The sequence below is a fragment of the Vombatus ursinus genome, unplaced genomic scaffold (assembly GCF_900497805.2).
Source record: "Vombatus ursinus unplaced genomic scaffold, bare-nosed wombat genome assembly UNPS02014786.1, whole genome shotgun sequence".
Classification (NCBI taxonomy): Eukaryota; Metazoa; Chordata; class Mammalia; order Diprotodontia; family Vombatidae; genus Vombatus; species Vombatus ursinus.
The window spans coordinates 51,786,916-51,807,120 of record NW_020954564.1 but is presented as its reverse complement, the minus strand read 5'-3'; the positions used below and the strand labels follow the sequence as shown (position 1 = coordinate 51,807,120).

Here is a 20,205-nt window from a genome sequence, read left to right as displayed (position 1 = left end):
CATTCATATTACCATCCAAATATCCAAAGTGATAACTATATCACAACACACTTTTCCCCAAACCTGGAATATATTACAAATACACAATATATAAACATTCTATATATAATTAAGGAACAATAGAAGCATGCATTCCCTACTATCTGTCATAAGGGAAAGGACATTTCCTCTTGGGGAGAATACAACAAGCTTTGGAGGAAAGACATGAAGTTAAATACAATTATGGTGAGAGAATCATGGCCTGAGGGGTTTTACTCCATTGGTTGTATTCCTGAATGCTCTCTTCACATCCTTGTTCCTCAGGCTGTAGATAAGAGGGTTAAGCATAGGGTTTATCACAGCATAGAACACAGACACCAGCTTTCCCTGTTCTTTGGAAGACTTGGGGGTCATGTAGCTGATAATTGCTGACCCATAAAAAAGGATGACCACAAGAAGATGGGTACCACAGGTAGAAAATACCTTGAGTCTCCCTGAGGTTGTCTTCATTCTAACCACAGCCACTATTATAGAGCCATAAGAGATTAGGATCAAGGACAAAGGTGCAAGAAGAATTACCACTCCCATGAGGAAAATGGCTGTCTCTGCTTTATGAATATCTGCAGATGCCAAAACCAGAAGGGCAGGTGCCTCACAAAAGAAATGAGCAATCTTATTGTCTCCTTGATAGGGCAGTTGTAATGTGAATGTTGTGTCCACTAAAGACACCAGAATGCCACTGACCCAGCATGCCAAAGCCAAATGGCTACACATTTTCCATGTCATGATGAGAGGGTAGTGCATGGGGTCACAGATTGCCAAGTACCGGTCATAGGACATCACAGATAACAGTGCACACTGTGTACATCCAAAGATGAGAAAAAGAAGAAGCTGAGCTGTACAGCCCATAAAGGAAATGACCTTCCTCTTAGATAGCATATGGACTAGGGCTTGTGGGACAATATTGGTGGAAAAAAATAGATCAGCAAGAGACAAGTTGCACAGAAAAAAGTACATGGGTGTATGGAGCTGTGAGTCAATCAGAACTAGAGAGATAAGGAGCAGGTTTCCAAGCACAGTAACCAAGTAAACCCCCATGAATAATACAAAGAGTAATAGCTGAGTCTGAGGGTCATCAGAAAGTCCCAGGAGGAGAAATTCTGTCACCCAGATTTTGTTGGTCTGGTTCATGTTCTGTCTTTGTACTTCTTTAGAAAACAGCCAACAGATATTCAATGTGGGGATGCAGCTACAGAATGACAGAATCTTAGTGTTAGAAGGGACCATAGAAGTTATCCAGTTCAACCTTCTACCATCATCAGCTTCCCTGGTAGCTATTCACTGAACAATTCCATTCACAAGTTGTGCACTGTCTCAAGATGAAGACATTCCTTTGTTGGGTAGCTCTTCTAATAAGTCGTCCATTCTATTGAGCTGAATTCTCCCAAGTTTTCCTTCTACATATACTTGCTTTGTTACTGTTCCATTCAAATATATGGTTACACTCAGAGCACAATATTCTATATGAGGTCTGAACCCCAAAGAGTTCAGTGAAGCTATTGGCTCCTTTGATTATGAATAAAAATTTGTTATTCAGTCATCTCAGTCATGTTTAACTCTTTATGACTCCATATGGGGTTTTCTTAGCAAAGATACTAGAATGGTTTGTCATTTCCTTCTCCAGGATGAATAAAATTGCATTTATTTTAATGCAACCTGAGATTATATTATCTTTTTGCCAGCCACAAAATATAATTTATATTGAGTTTATACTTAGTTTAAACCTTAAAGTTTTCTTCACATTTGCTGCCGTTAACTTAAGTCTGTCCCATAATGTAATTGTGTGGATAATTCCCCTCCCCATCCCCATTAAATTTTAGGACTTCAGATTTAGTCTTTCTAAATTTTCATCTAGCTTCATCTTGTTGGATTTTCCCTGGAAGTATATTGAGGTACATATAGGAAAATTCTGTGAATCAAAGTATTGTTAGTATGTTGGTACTTATTGAAAGACAAGAGCAGGATTGAAGGAATAAATATGTAGGGAAGCATAGAACTGCCTAATAATGTATGCCTATGTCATTGGATAATTTTCTGGTTAGAGGTTATTTCACTGAAAGAGTTAAAATGCAAACAGTTTCAGTTTCTCCTAGGGAAACCATGGAGATGGACACTATAAGTAATGGTGAGATGCTCTCAAAGAACTGCAAGCTCTGATGAAGCAGTGATCTCTGGGATGGGAGAGAGAGAGAGAGTGAAAGAGACAGATAGATAGACAGATGGACAGACAGACTCAGACATAAAGACAGAGAGAGAGACAGAGAGAGAAAGAAAGAGAGAAACAGAGAGAAAAAGACAGACAGAGACAGAGAGAAACAGACACAGACATAGAGAGACAAAGAGATAGAAACAGAGAGATAGAGAAAGACAGAAACAGAGACTTGTATTTCTAAAAGCACCCAAGGACCAAACACATTGGGGTATTGGTAATTCCACCTTTTGAGAAATTAAAAAGGTGTCAAGTTGTGGAATACCTTTCTATTTTGATGTTTGTGACACTTTCTAGGTGGATTTTCTTTATAAACAATAGAATCCTAATTTGTAGAAGTCGGGGAGAGGCTTTTTGAAATTACTGATGTGTAGCCCATTGGGAAGACCACCAGTCATATTAAGGACCCTGAAGTACTACATTAGATAGTTGCCTGGGAAAGAAAGTTTCATTGAATATACTCCCACTATGTAATGTTCAATTCTTTGTTAAATTATTATTGTTGTTGTCCCTTTCGCTCTTTGTCATCTTTGCTATGTAACCTTGCTATCTCTTTTGACATTAGCATGCTTCCAATACTTCTGTCTCCTCTGACCTTTTATAGAGTTCCTGAATTGTCATGTGGTCTTGTAGAGATATCTTTTCTCACAATTATTTTCTTTTTTTTTTCTTTCTTTTTTTTTCTGCTAGACAATGGAATTAAGTGACTTGCCCAAGGTCACACAGCTAGTAAGTGTTATACATCCGAGGCCGAATTTGAACTTGGGTCCTCCTGAATCCAGGGCCTGTGCTCTATCCACTTAGCCACCTAGCTGCCCCTACAATTATTTTCAAGACATCCTTTCTGATCCTAAGCTTGTGCTTTTTTTCATTTTGTAGTAGACCAGCTGTTAGTACAACAGCGACGGCAGTATAACTGAATCCATTGAGTACCAAGTGCTCCAGGGTGAGTGGAAAAATATTAACTTTGTTTGTCCAATTTAAGTTAGCGTTTAACATCCCTCCAGGTATCTTTTAAACAGCCCTGGAGGCGATTAGCTGAATTGAGTCATTCTTCTGACAAAAGTAGGGAAACTATCAGCGGCTAAATGGTGAGTTTATATGATTTCTGCAAAAAGTACCTTATGACATATTGAGTACTATACATGGAGTCAGAGTGTGGGAGTTAAAAATCTGTCTCTGTTACTTATTATCAGTATGATCATGGGTCATCATATAACATCATCAAATTTCAGTTTTCTTAATGGAGGGGGCTGCTCTTGAAGATTTTCTAACATGACATCATACATTTAAATACATGATCTTATGATCCTGTATTGGGTATTTAACTAAGACTAACTATTTTAATGAACATTCATGCTTTTCTTGGGTTCCTCTGTGTAGTAATCTTCATCACATCCCTTAAATTTTGTGACAGTCTGGATGAGGGGAGTAAATCACATATCTTGGCCACAGATAGACTTATTGGTACCCTTGCCCAGTTGATAAGGAATGAATGAATATTTGTTGGTAATAACAGATAATATATTTCTTGTTTCTCCTTCATTTTTATAACAATGACTGGTTTCTATAACCTTATGTATGAACTGTATACATAGATGCAGATATACATATATGTATGCTGGCATAATACTTGTAAAATCACTCAACCTCTTAGTGCCAAAAGTGCTACAAAATTATAGAAGATCAGAAAAGTTTTTGATATGCCATGGCGGATTGAGTTTCCTCAATAAGAATTCCCTGTACCAATGAAACCACAGAATCACAGAACTGGATATATACAGATATATATTTGTGTGTGTGTGTGTGTGTATGTGTGTGTGTGTGTGTATTGTACATTATAAATCTGTCTACACACATATATACACAGCATAGATCTGAAGATACATGATTTCATTGAAATAGGGGATTCCCAGTTAGTAAACTCCACCTACCAAGGCAGATCAAAAATTTCACTGAAACTTATAGTCTTAGAACATTTCTGTGGCTCTAAGATTTTGAGTGATTTGTCAGATGTCACATGGCCAATATACGTTAGATATGGGATTAAAACCCAACTCTTTCTGACTTCAAGGCCAGTTATTTATTCATTTAACAACATTTTCTCTCATCCATATGAATCTATACATCTACATTTCTATAAATGTAATCTATATGTAGATATATCTATATAAAATAAGAACAGGTATTTATATTAATTTCTGTGAATTTATAGTTCCCTGGCTCTATGTACCCTTACATATATAGATGTTAATCACTATACCATGTATCCAAATGTGTATGTGCACATGCATGAGGGGAATTGAATGGAAGAGAAAAGGGGAAGAGAGACAGAGAGATACACAAAGAGAAAATGTAACAGAAACTAATTACAGGATAAGCTGTGAATATACATAAGAAAACATGGGGAAAAACTATTGCTACACAATATAACAGAGAAGAAATAAGAAACATGTGTTTGTTATTCCAAATATTTAGTAATTCTCTTCTTAACTAAAACAAGGGTACCAATAAGTATATTAAGAGCCTAGGTATGAGGCTTGCCCTATCACCTAGATAGTCTCCATAATTTATACTCTCAGGATTACTGTACAGGGTCTCCACAGGAAAAGTATAAGCATTCATTGAAACATGAAACATGAAAAATGAAAAATAATCTTAGCTAAATACCCAATACAGTACCATATGTTTAGATCTAAAAGTGATGTCTGAAATCATCAAGTCCAGTCATCTCCATTTACAGATGAGGAAACTGAGGTCTAAAGATATAAAATGAACTTAGGTTATGGGGGCAAAAAACAACAGAAGCAAGACCAAAACCATATCAACTTAGGATCATGAGAAGATGGCAGTGCGTTAGGGCCCGTAAAAGCTAAGATCCTCCACAAATACCCCAATTACAGCTCTAAAAATCAACCAGAAGAAACAGTTGATGATGAAAACCAAAGAGAATCATTAATAAACCTTATCCAGTTTTGAATGATACAAAAAGACTGCCAGAAATCTGCAGAGTGTAAACACAAGCTAAGATGAGGAAGATGAGATGTGAAACATCCTAATCCCACAGCAGGAGACAGGTCAAGAAGAAAGTCTGAGATAGGATGAACCAAAAGACCCTTCTTTGGCAAGAGACAGGGTCATAGCAATACCCAGAGCTATCATGGGAAGATCCAGGGTACTTATCTCCATTTGGAGACAGGTCTAAACTGACATCCCATGTAGGAGCCCAAAGGCCTCATCCATGGTAAGAGACAAGACAGGACCAGCATCCAGATGGCTCATTTTCAATCAAGTATCCACACAATCAGGAATTGAACCATGGTAAGTGACAAAACCAGACAATTTCTTTAGAAAGCAAGGCCTAAATTTAGCCACCTGACCTAGCATCAAGCAGGGACCATTTACATCATTTAAGAGCACAGAAGCAAATTTTGATTTAAGCGCAAACCTGCAGTTCAGAAAATGAGGCTGGAGATGTAAGTAGAAAAAAAAATCAAATACAACAAATACCTTGGAATGAGAATAGTCCAAAGGGTGAATCAAGAAGGGAAAAAAAGTAATATCACAACAAGTCCTGGTACAACCTTAGAGAAAAGACTGGCCTGGTCAAGAACTAGAAAATCTAGAAGAAATGATACAAAAAGATACAAAAGAAATGATACAAAAAGATACAAAAAGATACAAAAGACACAAAATAGAAGAGCTATGGGGGAAAAAATAGAGAAGAATTAATTCCTTAGTACAGATGGTAGTAAATCTTAACTAAGAATTTAACTTTCTGAAAGTTCAAATAAGTCAAACAGAAAATAATTGCTCTATAAGAAAATAAGAAATATTAAAGTAAAATAAAAAGATTAAATAAATAAAAAAGATACATAAGGTTTATATCATTTTAAGAAAACTGATCTAGAAAACAGGTCAAGGAAAGATCATTTTAGAATCCTTGAAGTAGTTAAAAATGATTACATTCATAAAAAGCTGGATACCATATTTCAAGAAATCATTCACTAAAATTACTCAGCTTTCTTAGAAACAGAGGTAAATTTGAAAACAGAAAGAACCCACCAATTGCTTCTTAAAAGAAACCTCAAAGTGAAAATTCCCAAGAGCAGACTAACTATAATCCAGAGCTTTCTAGTTATAAAAAAAAAATACTGCAAGCAGTCATAAAAAAAGAGAAAGAATTCAATATATAAGAATCCACACTGAAGATTGCATAAGACTGTTGAAATTTAAAACACACAAGATTATTTAAATAGCACAATATAAAAAAAACTGAACAAGCCATAAATTAACTCCCAGATACAAAAGACACTTTTGCATCATATGAAGAGACACTAAGAATTTCTTCTTTTTGTATTTTTTCAGTCTGTGTAATATTAGAAGCAATTGTTCTTTTAATATTTGACAAAATTCACTTGTGAATCCATCTGGTCCAGTATTTTGTTAAATATTAAAAGAACAATTGCTTCTAATATCTAAGTTGTGAAGAGACAAAGCAAAAAAAGAAAACTATATATCAATATCACTAATGAACATTAATACAAAAATTTTAATATGATCATATAGACTGTAGTAACATGAAAAAGATCATAGACTATGGCCACATTGGATTTATGTCAGAAATTGAGATTTGTGTCAATATAAGGAAGACTATAAATATAATAAATTATATTAGTACTTTACATAATAAATATCTCATGTTTATATCAGTAGATGCTGATCCAAGATGTGTTTTTGTAAGACAAGAACAAAAACAAACAAAAAAGTGTTAGAAATCATAGGAATAAATAGACTTCCTTAACATGCTAAGTAGTGTCTATGTAAAACCAAGAGCAGCACTACATGTAACAGAGAAAAATTAGAGGAATTTCCAGAAAGATTAGGGGCAAAGTAAAGATACTTGTTATCATCACTATGATTTTAATGTATGAATTTAGAAATGCTAACTATAAAAAGAGACATGAAATCAAAATTGACAATGTAAGCACAGTCAAAGAAAAAATGAAATTACTGCTTTTTACAGCTGATATGATGACTTACTTAGTAATCATAAAGAGTCCAATAAAAATTAATTGAAATAATCAATTCAGCAAAATTTCAGGATATGAAGTAAATTCACATAAATTGTCATCATTCTTAGATATCACAATAAATCCCAATAAGAAATAGAAGAAGAAATTCCATTCGAATGTATAATATATAAAATACTCAGGAAGCTATCCATCAATCCAGACATGTGAACTATATGAATGTACCTACAAAAAACTGCTTGCCAAAATAAAGTAAGACCTAAATAATTACAGACATACTAATTGCACATGATTATATCCTGCCAATAAAATAAAAATGGCAATACTACCTAAACTAATTTACTAATTCAGTGCCATAGGCATCAAATTATTTATGGATTATTTTAAAGAATGAGAAAAAAAGTCATCTGGAAGAACAAAAAATTCCAAACAAATTAACTTTATCAGATTTCCCACTATACTACAAAGCAGTAATTATCAAACTTATTTAGTACTGATCAAAACATAAAAAGTGGGGAAAATTAGGTACATAACATACAGAAGCAAATTATGATAACCAAATATTTGATAAACTTAAAGATCTAGTTATTAGGATAAATCTGACACATATTTCTGGGAAAATGGAAATCAGTCTGGTAGAAATTAGGTATAAACTAGTTCCTTGCAGCACATGCCAAGATAAACTCCAAAAGGATATATTACACAGATATAAAATGTGACATCACAAGCAAATTAAAGGAGCAAGACAAAAATTCCTTTTTAGATTTATGGAGTGGAAATATTTTTGATTAAAGAAGGGATAGAAAGGATCAGAGAAGTTGAAATGAACAATTTTGATTACAGAAAACTAAAAAGTTCTTGCACAAACAAAACCAATTTCATTAAAATTAAAAGAGAAATAGGTAAATAGGTAAAATCTTTGCAGAGAATTTCTAATAAAATCTCATATCCATAATATACACTTAACTGATTCAAATTTATAAGAAGAACCATTTTCCAATAGAATCATGGTGAAATTATATGAACAGTCAGTTTTCAAAGGACTACCAATAAGTACTTAAAAATGTTCCAAATTAGATAAATAAGTAATTCTGATAATTAGAAAAATTCAAGTTGAAGTAACTCAAGGTTTGATCTCATTCCCATCAGATTGTCAAAGATGTTATAAAAGGAAAAGGAAACTTGTTGGAGAAAAAAATTTAGTATTCTACTGCTCTATTGGTGGAACAGTGAATTTGGTTCAACTATTCTTGATAGCAATTTGAAGCTAGGCCCCTAAAGTTACTAAACTGTCCATACCCTGTGATCCAAATAAACCACTACTCAGCCTTATACCCTCAAAGAGATTAAAGGAAAAAAGGCCATTTATTTGCAAAAAAATGCTTATATTAGCTTTTTTGGGTAGTATCAAAGATTTTGAAACTAGGTGAATGTACATTTATTTGGGAATAACTAAATAAATTATATTTTATTAATATAGTGGAATGAGTTGTGCCATAAGTTATAAGGAGAAAGCTTCAGAGAAACCTAGAAAGATCCACATGAACTGATATAGAGTGAAGAACTGGGAAAATACTTTATGCAATGGCAACAACATTATGAAGAAAAACATCTTTGAAAAACCTCAGAACTCTGATCATTGCAATTATAAACTATGATTCCAGAGCTCTGAAGATGAAGAGTAATGCCCATCTCCTGACATAGGCGTTGTATTCAAAATGCAGATACATGTATTTGGACATGACCAATTCAGGAGTTATTTTTCTTGACAATGCTTATTTGTTACAAGCACTTTTTTTCTTTAAAAAAAATGGTAAGGATGTGAGGGGATAGAAGGATCAGGTAACAAAAAAGAAAGAAAAGAAATGTGACATCTTTTTTTATTATTTTTTAATGCACAGAAAAGAATAAAAAGACCAAGAAGAAGCACACACAAGCAGGATAGCTTTGAAAACTTATTTGCTGACATTATATACTTAAAAAAAAAAGCAAGCTATACAGAATTGAGATCTACATTTTCATATTCAGTACTCTCTGTTCTAATAGAGCTATGCAAATGTTCATTTTATTTGGTTTTGTTAAGCTCAAAATGAAAATTAAAGAACACATCAACTGATTTTAAATGCAATTCACTTTCCAAAAAAACCACAAATCATAGGCTAGTTTTTTATAAAGCAACCATTGAACCACTGATTGCCTCAAAGAGGGCTTCCTTCCTCCATCAGCAGAATAGCTCCAGTCAGAACAACTCCTCTCAGGTTGACAATGACAGAAGTCACTATAGTGAGATATGTTGAAAGACAAGTAATTGGAAATTGAATACTTAAATATAAATTAAATGTTATTTGTTAGGTATGTGGCTTGCTTCCACATTCCATTATGTACTTGTATGTGTGTATGTATGTGTGTATATTATATATAGATATACAGAGACAGAAACAGAGACAGAGACAGAGAGACAGAGAAAGAAAGAAAGGATGTTATTCAATACTAGTAAAATTTATTGATTTATTTATGTCTCTACCTTATTATCCAGAGAAAAAAAGGGGACAAAGACAACTCCATTTTTTTTGGTCTGGATATCATTGCTTTTACTGGGCAAAAGTCAAGTTAGCTTGTGAAAGGGGACTCTTGACAATTAAACAATCACCACTTAAATGAAGAATCTGTATAAGATGATGCTATACTCCTAAATACTTATTTCTTTACTAATATTTTAACAGGAATTTGGTGCAGGAATTTGGTGCACCAGTATTGGAGCCAGAAAGATCTGAGTTCAAATCCAGTCTCAAACACTTACTACCTGTGTGGCACTGGGCAAGTCACTTAACCCTTATTTGCCTCAGTTCCTTATCTATAAAATGGGGACACACTGGAGAAGGAAATGGCAGACTATCTCATTATCTTTGCCAAGAAAAACCCATGGAAAAAAGTCCATGGGGTCACATAGAGTCAAACATGACTGAATGACTGAACAAAAACAAAAACAAAGAGGAAGCAGGCCACTTAATCTCAAGTTTTGTCTACTCCCTGGTTGTATCAACCAGTTGCATACACAAGAAGATTTGAGAAATTTAGGCTCTAAAAGGCTTGACTGATACCACTTGAGTCTCTATATAATAGATTTACCTTGCTATTATTAAATACCTGATGCATGTGAGTCACCAAATAATATGATTGTCTCCCTTAATCCAAGAAAGAACTAGGAAACTGAACCTATACACACACTTGGCTTTTTTGGTACAATAGTATAGATAACAGTCAAAAAAGAAAAAGAGCTACACTAACATTTAAGAAAATGTGAACTGGGAATGAAATGGATATTTCTGCTCATAAGAGAAAAGCTTTCAAGATTTTAGGGAAAAGGAAATAGGAACAGAATCAAGTCACTTACTATGATAACTTCTCTCTTATGATCTTCAGAGGGAATGGTTTATAGTTCTCTTACCATTCTGGTCATAGTGCTTGCCAAATTGGCAAGGCCTTTCCTAAAATATGGCACCCAGAACTGAATATAATATTTCGTACTTAAAAATTTCTATTTTTCATTGCTTTCTCTACTCCTCATCCATTCCTTCCCTTCCCATATACTCACTACAGTTAAGAATCAACCTGTCATGGACCACCTGCATTGTCTGATGCCCAATGTCTGACCTACATCTCTTTACTAGCACTTCCTTTCTAACCCCAGAGGAAGGGTAAACACAACAATTTCCCATAATTTCTTCTGACATTCATTTTCTTTTTTTTTAACTAATATCTATGTCCTTTTTTACATTATTAAATTTTATTTTTAATTTATGAAATACAACAAACATTTCCACAACATAGTACAATAAAAAAGATGATTGCTCATTAAACTCTTAGTCTAACACTCTAACCATTGCACTACCTGACTGCCTAGTACATGTTTAAGAATTCAAAACAGCATAGAAAGAAAATTCCACTCATTGGAAGATATTCATTGGAATTCACTTTTCCAATTGATGTGATCTATTGTTACTTTGGATTATCTATGGGAAAAGGGTGAAGTTGATTAATAATATGGATAGTACTGTATGTGTCAGAGCTATGTACAACTGGCTTAAGAGAAATCATTTTATAAAGATTTTAGTGCATTGATTGTTAAAATAAATGCTACTAATTGTAATTGAACCCTTTTTATTTTTTAAAAAAGTCCCGTAAGATGTCTTCTAGCTAAGATTCTATTAATAGAAGATATTATTTGTATTTTAGAGAGACAAACTATATGAATGTTCTAAAAGTTCAGACTAACTCAATCTAATTTTACTCCTACTTCATACAATTTAAGATTTGAGTGTCAAGTACTAGTCACAGTACAAAATGTGACATTTCATTGGAAGTAAATATGACAGGGCAAGGATGGGAAATCTTTAAGGAGAGTGACTGAGTCTTAGAATTCATGCCTTCTGGCTTTGGCTTTGACTTTGTCTTTCCCCCTCCATGCCTCCATCCTCAATATACCCTTCCTCATTTCCTCCTACTAATCTGAACATTGCATGATCATGTGAAAGGATGAGAAAGTAGATCAATAAGTTGGAGATTTATCCAACTTCTCCTGTCTCTCTACTATAATGTGAGGATTCACAGAACAGAGAAAACCTATAGAACCCCAGAGCTTATTTAATCAAATCTATGCCTGTGTAGAAATCCCTTCTACAAATTCTCCAATGATTTCTTAAATACATCCAGTGGTATGAAATATACCACTTTCTGAGGCATCTCTTTGCACCTTCAGGCAGTTCTAATTGTTAGAAAACTTTTTCCTTATGTTGAATAAAAATCTGCCTGTCAGCAACTTTTATCCATGACTCCTAATTTCAATGAATGGAATCAAGTAAATTGGAGTATTCCATATGACAATCCTTCAAATACTTGACAACAATTAACATTTCCTCTACAACTCCCACAAGTCTTCTCCATTCTAAACATTCCTGGTTCCTTCAAGTTGTATTCATGTGGCATGGCACCAAGTCCCCTGCTAATCTTGGTCACCAAAATCTAGATATGTTCCAGGTAAAAAATGTCCCCAAAATGTGGTCTTTTGATGTGTGCACAGTAACCTTGATGTGCTATGACTAAGGAATCATATGAAGCAATATAACCACTCTTGCTGTGCGCACTATGCTTCTGAGATTGCATTAAGCTTTCTTGGCTGTCATATCACATTTTTAAGGAAACCAAGCTTTGAATCTACTGAAATCTCTAGGGTTTTTTTATATGAACATCTGTCTATCGATATCAACTTTAGTCCCCATTTGTTTAAAACAAGATGTAGTACTTTGCATCTGTGCTCAATAAATTTCAATTTTTTAAATTTGTCCCTTTGTTTTAGCTTGGTCAAATATTTTCATATCCCTTTTGTGTTATGCAACATGTTAATTATCTCTTTGCATTTCTCTAAGATTTTTATAATCATGTCATCTATGTCTTTATTCAAGTCATTGATTAAAATGTTAAGCCATTACAGGACCAAAGAGAACTCTGTGGAGACACCCTAACAGGAGCCAACCCTTACTCAATTTCCATATTGACAACAATACTTTAATCATTCCTTTTTGCTTACAATCCTTCAACTAAAACTAAATTCATCTAACTGCTCCATCATCCAGACCATATCTCTCCATTTTGTTAACAAGTTTATCTTAAGATGTGTTGCCAAAATCTTGGCTCAAAGCTGGAATGCTAATGGCATTCCCCAAAGAGAAATCAAGTTATTTTCTCATTATTTGTTCCTGAAAAATTCCATTAGTTCTTCATGATCACTGCTTCACTTTCTAAGTGCTCACGTGCCGTCTCTTTTATAATATCTGTAAACACTTGCTATTAGTAGAGCTCAAATTCATTCCTATAGGAAGAAAGTTGCTTCACGATGGGAACCCAACATAGCAGCCAATTCTCTACAACTTGACTTCTATTACTTCTTTGCTTTGGGGGGAGGGTGGGCAATAACAGTCAAGAAATGCTCTCAAAGGGAATTTTCAGAGTTCATCATGACAGGTCTGGGTTTCTTGATTGAGACATGCTTGAAGGTTCTGAGTTAAATCTGAAGCCTTACTGCTAGAGAGACACAAAGGAGCCAATGGAGAACTCCATATTTCTGTTCTAATTTTGAGACATACTACCCTCATTCTCTATCATTCATCCTCAATACTCATACTCCAACCACTATCCTACAATCTATCCAGCCTCCCTTGAAATTGTCCTCCTTAGTTCTTCTGCATTTTCGTATGTCATATCCTGCTTTAATTCAAGTGCCCTATTGTACCCAGGGAAGCCCCAAAGGAAGGGCAAGTCTAGGATAGTTTTGACAAGCAGAAGAGAAGGGAAGGAGTGGACATGTTTGGGGGCTCATTTATGATCTTAGGGAACTAAATATTGGGGCCTTAGCAAAGACTGTATCAACCTGTTATGCTGCCACTCAATGCCAAAAGTGTACACTTACAATAGTCCATGATCCTCCAGAGCTGAATGAACCAAAGATTAAATACCTCACATTTTCAAGCCCTTGGTCTGAAACTTCATCTTAGGTATTACATTGTCAATGGTACTTCTACAGCTCATTCTCATGCCTTTGAGAGATAGGTGTACTTTTTCTGAGTGAAATTTGGGGACCAGCTCCCTCACCACATAGAGTTTATCTCTCACTTGGCTCATAACTAGGAATTTTCAGGTAGATGGTCATTTTCATCACCAAGAGAAAATATGTAAAGGATCTTCTCATACCCAAACCCTTGCCAAGTATAAATGAATGTAAATACCGTTAAAATAGTGCCTGCATCAAAGGAATTTTATTTTGATGCAAGCCATAACCCACAATTCATTACATCTTAGTTTCTATCATGGCAGTTATCTATCATGGAGATTATCATGGTGAAAATGGACACAGATCCCATAATGAAACCATCTAGGTGAATCCACTGCCTAGTGGAAAACACTGGTATATGAGGTTTATTGGACAGGGCATCTTGAAACAAAAGGAAAAGCCAGAAAGATGCTAAAGCTATAGCTTTACAAGACCAAACTCACCTTATTTCAATAACATCTTCCCCCTTTCCCCTCCTGTTTCTCACCTGAAAGACAGAAAAGATCAGGAAAGCATTTCATAGTTAGTCAAGAAACTCTTGTAAGAGAAAGCAGAGAAAATGATTGAGGAGTGGCCACTGTGCACGTCAGGCAGGATAAAAAGTACCTGGACCTTGGTGACAAGGCAGAAATCTTGATTCAAATTCTTGTGAGAGAATTAGGAAAGGAGAAAGAAGAGAAGGTGGGAGAAAAGGAGAAGAGTGGAAAACTGGCTGAAATCAAGACTTTTGTATTTGCAAGTTTCCTTAACGGATCTTAGGAATTGCCTTTCAAATAAGGACTAATTCTTTGATTATAGTTCCAATTTAATGGGTGATAATGAAAAATGGTATCTAGAGTATTTATAATGTATAATGCTCTAGAGTATTTCTTGCTCATTAGTATAGTGAGGGAGTATGTTTCATTTCAGAGTGATTCTCAAGTGGTAGCAAGAAGGAAATTTTAGTGGAGGTAATTCAAAGCTACATCTCCAGCCTCAAACTCTGAATATTTTTTCTTCTCCTCTCCCAGATTGTTGCTGTTGTTAAGTCATTTCAGTTGTGTCTAACTCTCCAAGACCCCCATTTTGGAGTCTTCTTGGCAAAGATATTGGAGTGGTTTGCCATTTCCTTCTTGGGCTCATTTTCCAGATGAGGAAAGGAGCCAAACAGGTTTAAGTGACTTGCCTAGGATCATACAGCTAGCAAGTGTCTAAGGCCAGATTTGAACTTAGGTCCTCTGATTCCAGGGCCTACACTCTATTCATTTTTTATCTCCTGTATTGTACATTCAAATAAGAAGATGCATGAATGAGTGACCAACTTATTGGGTATAAAATCTACTAGGTGCATTATAACAAGAAATCTCCTTGTTGGTTTCTAAGAACAATATTTAAGTTCTAGGTCTTTGATGTTTTTGTTTTTGCTGAGAAAATTAAGTCAATTGAAATAACACATATTGATTCAATTTTATGATCTCAGTGCTTTTATGATATTTTGGATATATATTTTTCAGAAATGAATTATTATTTGATGAATAAGTTGGTCTTAAGGATTTTCTACAATCAGTAGAATACCTTTTCCCCCAACCCAAAGCTCAAATTGTATAATGTTGTTCCTAACTGAATAGAACTATGAATAAAAAGAAAACTGGACACCTACAGAAGGCTAAATATAAATATCCTGGTTCCTCTCTTTCTTTTTTAAGAATTATCTCTTCCTCCTATCGAACAATAATCTAAAATCCCCTTCAAACCCAACACATATAGTCCATCAAAACAAATTGCCATTTTAAAAAATGTGATCAAAAGTGGCTTAGCAGTACCACATCTCCAAAATGTGTTACAAAGTAGTAATCATCAAAACAATTTGATGCTAGCTAAGAAGTAGAAGAGTGGATCAGTGGAATAGATTAGGGACATAATACATAGTGGTAAATAACCATAGTAATCTAGTGTTTTACATATCCAAAGATCCAATATTTGGGGACAAGCAATCACTCTTTGACAAAAATTATTGGGAAAACTGGAAAATAGTGTGGCAGAAACTGGGCATAGACCACCATCCCATATCATGTACCAAGATAAGGTTAAAATGAGTACACGATTTAGACATAAAGGGTGGTATCATAAGCAAATTAGGAGAGCATGGAATATTTTACCTGTCAGATTTTTGGACAAGGGAAGAATTTATTGCCAAATAATAGATAGAAGGCATTACAGAATGTAAAATTTTGATTATATCGTATTAAAACGGTTTTTCACAAAGTCAATGCAACCAAGATTAGAAGGAAGGCAGGAAACTAGGGGAAAAGTTTACAGCAAGTTTCTCTGATAAAGGCCTAATTTCTCAAACATATAGAGAACTGAGTCAAATTTATAAGAATACAAGTCATTCTGCAATTGTTAAATCGTCAAAGGATATGAACAGGCAGTTTTCAAACAAAAAAATCAAAGGTATCTATAGTCATATGAAAAATGCTCTGAATCACTATTGATTAGAGAAATGTACATTAGAACAACTGTGAGGTACCACTTCACACCTTCAGATTGACTAATATGACAGAAAATGGAAAATGACAAATGTTGGAGGGGATGTGGAAAAATAGGGACATGTATTATTTGGTAGATTTGTGAACTGATCCATTCTGGAGAGTAATTTGGAACCTATGCCCAAAGGGCTATAAAACCATGTGTGTACCCTTTGACCCAGCAATGTCACTACTAGTTGTATACCCCAAAGAGATCAAAGAAAAAGGAAAAAGATCTACATGTACAAAAATATTTATAGCAGCTCTTTTTGTGGTGGCAAAGAATTGGAAACTAGAATAACTGAATGAGTTGTGGTATATAATTGTAATGGAATGTTATTGTGCTATAAGAAATGACAAGCAAGCAGATTTCAGAAAAACCTGGGAAAACTTACATGAACTGATGCAAAGTGAAATGAATACAACTAGGAGAACAATGTACACAGTAATAGCAATATTGTACAATGATTAACTGTGAATGACTTACCTCTTCTCAGTAATACAATGATCTAAGACAATTCCAAAGGACTTATGATGAAAAATGCTATCCACTGCGGAGAAAGAACTGATGGAGTCTGAATGCAGAGTATACCATAATTTTTTTTTTTGCTTTTTTATTAGTCTTGGGGTTTTGGGGCGGGGCAGGTCTGTGTTTTCTTTTGCAACATGGCTAATACAGAATTTTTTTTTCATGACTGCACATGTATAATCTATATCAAGTTGCTTGCCTTCTCAAGGAGGGGAGAGAGGAGAAAGGAAGAGAAAGAATTTGAATCTCAAAATTTTAAAAAAAATGTTAAAAAATTTTACACACAATTGAGAAAAATGAAATATTGCAAGAAAAAAAGTTAATTGATGTAAATTGATTACATGTGATTGGAGAGTCAGTACTCAGCATCTAATAGTGTGGGATTAAGAGAAACACAATGAAACAGGGACTCCCATTGATGGCATTATCTCTCTCTATTTCAATATGCTAGTGCATATTTCTTTTCTTTTGAGGTTCTGAGATTAGAGAAGATTTCACAGACTATGAAATGGTTACTCAAGATAGGATAATTTACTCATAAAAGAGAAAGCAGGTGCATGAAGAGGTAGGGGGAACAAAGTCATGGTAGCTGCCTTAAATATTTAAAAGATGTTCTTTTGGAATATAGATTAAACTTATTCTACTTGACCCAAGCAGATTGATGAAGTGATGAGTGGAATTTGTAGGGAAACAGACTTTGGCTCAACAGAAGAAAAATATATTTCTCAAAATCAGAGCTGTGCAGAACTAGAACAGGTTGCCTTAGTAGATTTCTTATTAAAGATGATCTTTAAACAGTGGTTGACATCTTGTCAGTGATGTTTTACATGGGATTCCTTTGCAGGTACATGTAGAATCAACCAAAGTTGGAAATCTCACTCAACATTGCAATTCTGTGATTTGAACTAACCTTTACATAGCATGTTTTCAAATCCTTTTTATCGCTGTAGCTACATTCCTCTGGACACACTCTGGCTGAAAAATGTCCTCCTTAAAATGTTTCATCCACTTATAGAATATCCCTCCAGATAGTGGCAGTTTAGTCTTAAACATTTAAAATGTCATATTTGTATTAATAGCTGTCTAAGATCAGATTAGTTTTATGTTGTGTGTGTAGTGCCCCCATTCAAATTCCTAAATGCCTGTCTCTTCTTGTTCCCATCAATGTTTACACCACATGTCACTCTATCCCCCAAAATATGTTGTGGAATTTCCAGTTGCTGTTACAGGGTTTTAGATCGATGGCTAAAGGAGTCTTCAGAGGCCAGTTAGTCCAATTCATTTTACTAATGAAATCGAGGCTTAAGGAGGCTAAGTAATTTGTCCAAAGTATTGCAGGTAGAAAACATACGAGGCAGGACTTGAACTTATGTTATACAATTCAAAAAGTGGTGCTCCTTCCACATTGTTGTGTTGGTAACTCCAAATTAATTAACTTTTTTAATTCTCCACATTAAAATCATTACCCAAATCTTCATCACCTTATACCTCTCCCTATTGAGACATATTACAAGTATAAAGCATATATACATTCTATCCATAATAATTGACATAGGTATACACACACCTATTTAGAGCAATATAAATATACATTTCCTCCATTCCCCCATTCCTAAGAGAAAAGACATCCCCCCACCCCCAAGAAACCATATAATAACCTTTGAAGATGAAGTACATTACTAAAATCAACTATATTGAGAGGATCAAAGTTTGCAAGGTTATCTTTTTTTTTCTTTTTTAGGCAATTGGGGTTAAGTGACTTGCCCAGGATCACACAACTAATAAGTGTCAAGTGTTTGGTCTGAGGCCGGATTTGAACTCAGGTCCTCCTGACTTCAGGGCTGGTGCTTTATCCACTGCGCCACCTAGCTGCCCCCAAGGTTGTCTTTTGATGATGGTGTTTCTGAATGCCCTCTTTACTTCCTTGTTCCTCAGGCTGTAGATGAGGGGGTTAAACATGGGAGCTATCACAGCATAGAAAATAGACACCAGCTTCCCTTGCTCCTTAGAAGACTTAGGTGTCATATAGGTCATGATTGCTGATACATAAAAAATGGTTACCACAATAAGATGAGAGCCACAAGTGGAGAATGCCTTGAGTCTCCCTGAGGTTGACTTCATCCTGACCACAGTTACTATGATAGAGCCATAGGAGACCAGGATCAGGGATACTGGTGCAAGAAGAATCACCACACCCATTAAAAAAATGACTGTCTCTGCTCTGTGGGTGTCTGCAGATCCCAGAGGCAGGAGGGCTGGGGCCTCACAGAAGAAATGAGCAATCTTATTGTCTCCTCGGTAGGGGACTTGTAGTGTGAATGTCGTGTCCACTATTGACACTAGTACACCACTTATCCAGCACCCCAAAGCCAACTTGATACATACCTTTCTTGTCATGATGAGAGGGTAGTGCATGGGGTCACAGATTGCCAAGTACCGGTCATAGGACATCACAGATAACAGTGCACACCCTGCACATCCAAAAATGAGGAATAGGAAAAGCTGAGCTGCACAGCCCACGAAGGAAATGAACTTTCTCCTGGTCAGCATATGGACTAGGGCTTGGGGAACAATGCTAGTAGAGAAGCAGAGGTCAGCCGCAGACAAATTGCACAGGAAAAAGTACATGGGCATTTGGAGTTTTGAGTCAGCCAGAACCAGGATGATGAGAAGCAAGTTTCCAAGTGCAGTAACCAAGTAGATGACCAGGAACAACATGAAGAGTAGAAGCTGAGTCTGAGGGTCATCAGAAAGTCCCAGGAATAAGAATTCTGTCACCCAGGTCTGGTTGGTCTGACTCATGATTATTTTTGTGCTTTTTCAAAAATAAGCCAACAGGTATTTGATGTGAGGAGGTAGCCTATAAACTATTTATTAGAGAATCTAATGTTGGAAAGGATATTAGAGGTTATCTAGTCCAACCCCCCACTACTCTAACACATAAAAGCTCTCCTAATACTTGAAGACATCTTGCATATCCTCCCTAAATCTTTTCTTTTCCAGGCTAAACACTTCCTATTCATTCAGCCTTCTTCATAATTAATATATGTTTTCCAAATTCTTCACCATTATGCTCACCCTCCTCTAGACATGTTCCATATTCTTAATGTTCCTTTCAAATATTAATTTTTGAGATTTCAGGATTCAGTAAGGTCAATAACTGAGTACAATATTCCATATGTAGCCTGACTACCACACTTTTCAATGTATCTTTTAGTTTCTTTGGTTACCAATTATATTGTACCTGCTATAATGGAGCCTAAGATTTTATTTTGTTTTGG

At 35.2% G+C, this 20,205-nt stretch overlaps 2 protein-coding genes across 2 annotated transcripts; both read right to left on the bottom strand.

The window, feature by feature from the left end:
* Positions 1–234: 234 nt before the first annotated feature.
* Positions 235–1,170, bottom strand: LOC114047284 (olfactory receptor 2D2-like). Its single transcript, XM_027868059.1, has one exon. It carries the CDS (start codon positions 1,168–1,170, stop codon positions 235–237), a length of 936 nt encoding a protein of 311 aa, XP_027723860.1.
* A 16,109-nt stretch (positions 1,171–17,279) lies between these two features.
* On the bottom strand, positions 17,280–19,726 carry LOC114047283 (olfactory receptor 2D2-like). The gene is made up of 2 exons (XM_027868058.1): positions 18,790–19,726; positions 17,280–17,293 (listed from the first exon to the last, which is right to left on the bottom strand). The coding sequence occupies exons 1-2, from the start codon at positions 19,724–19,726 to the stop codon at positions 17,280–17,282; spliced, it is 951 nt and encodes a 316-aa protein (XP_027723859.1).
* Positions 19,727–20,205: the final 479 nt, after the last annotated feature.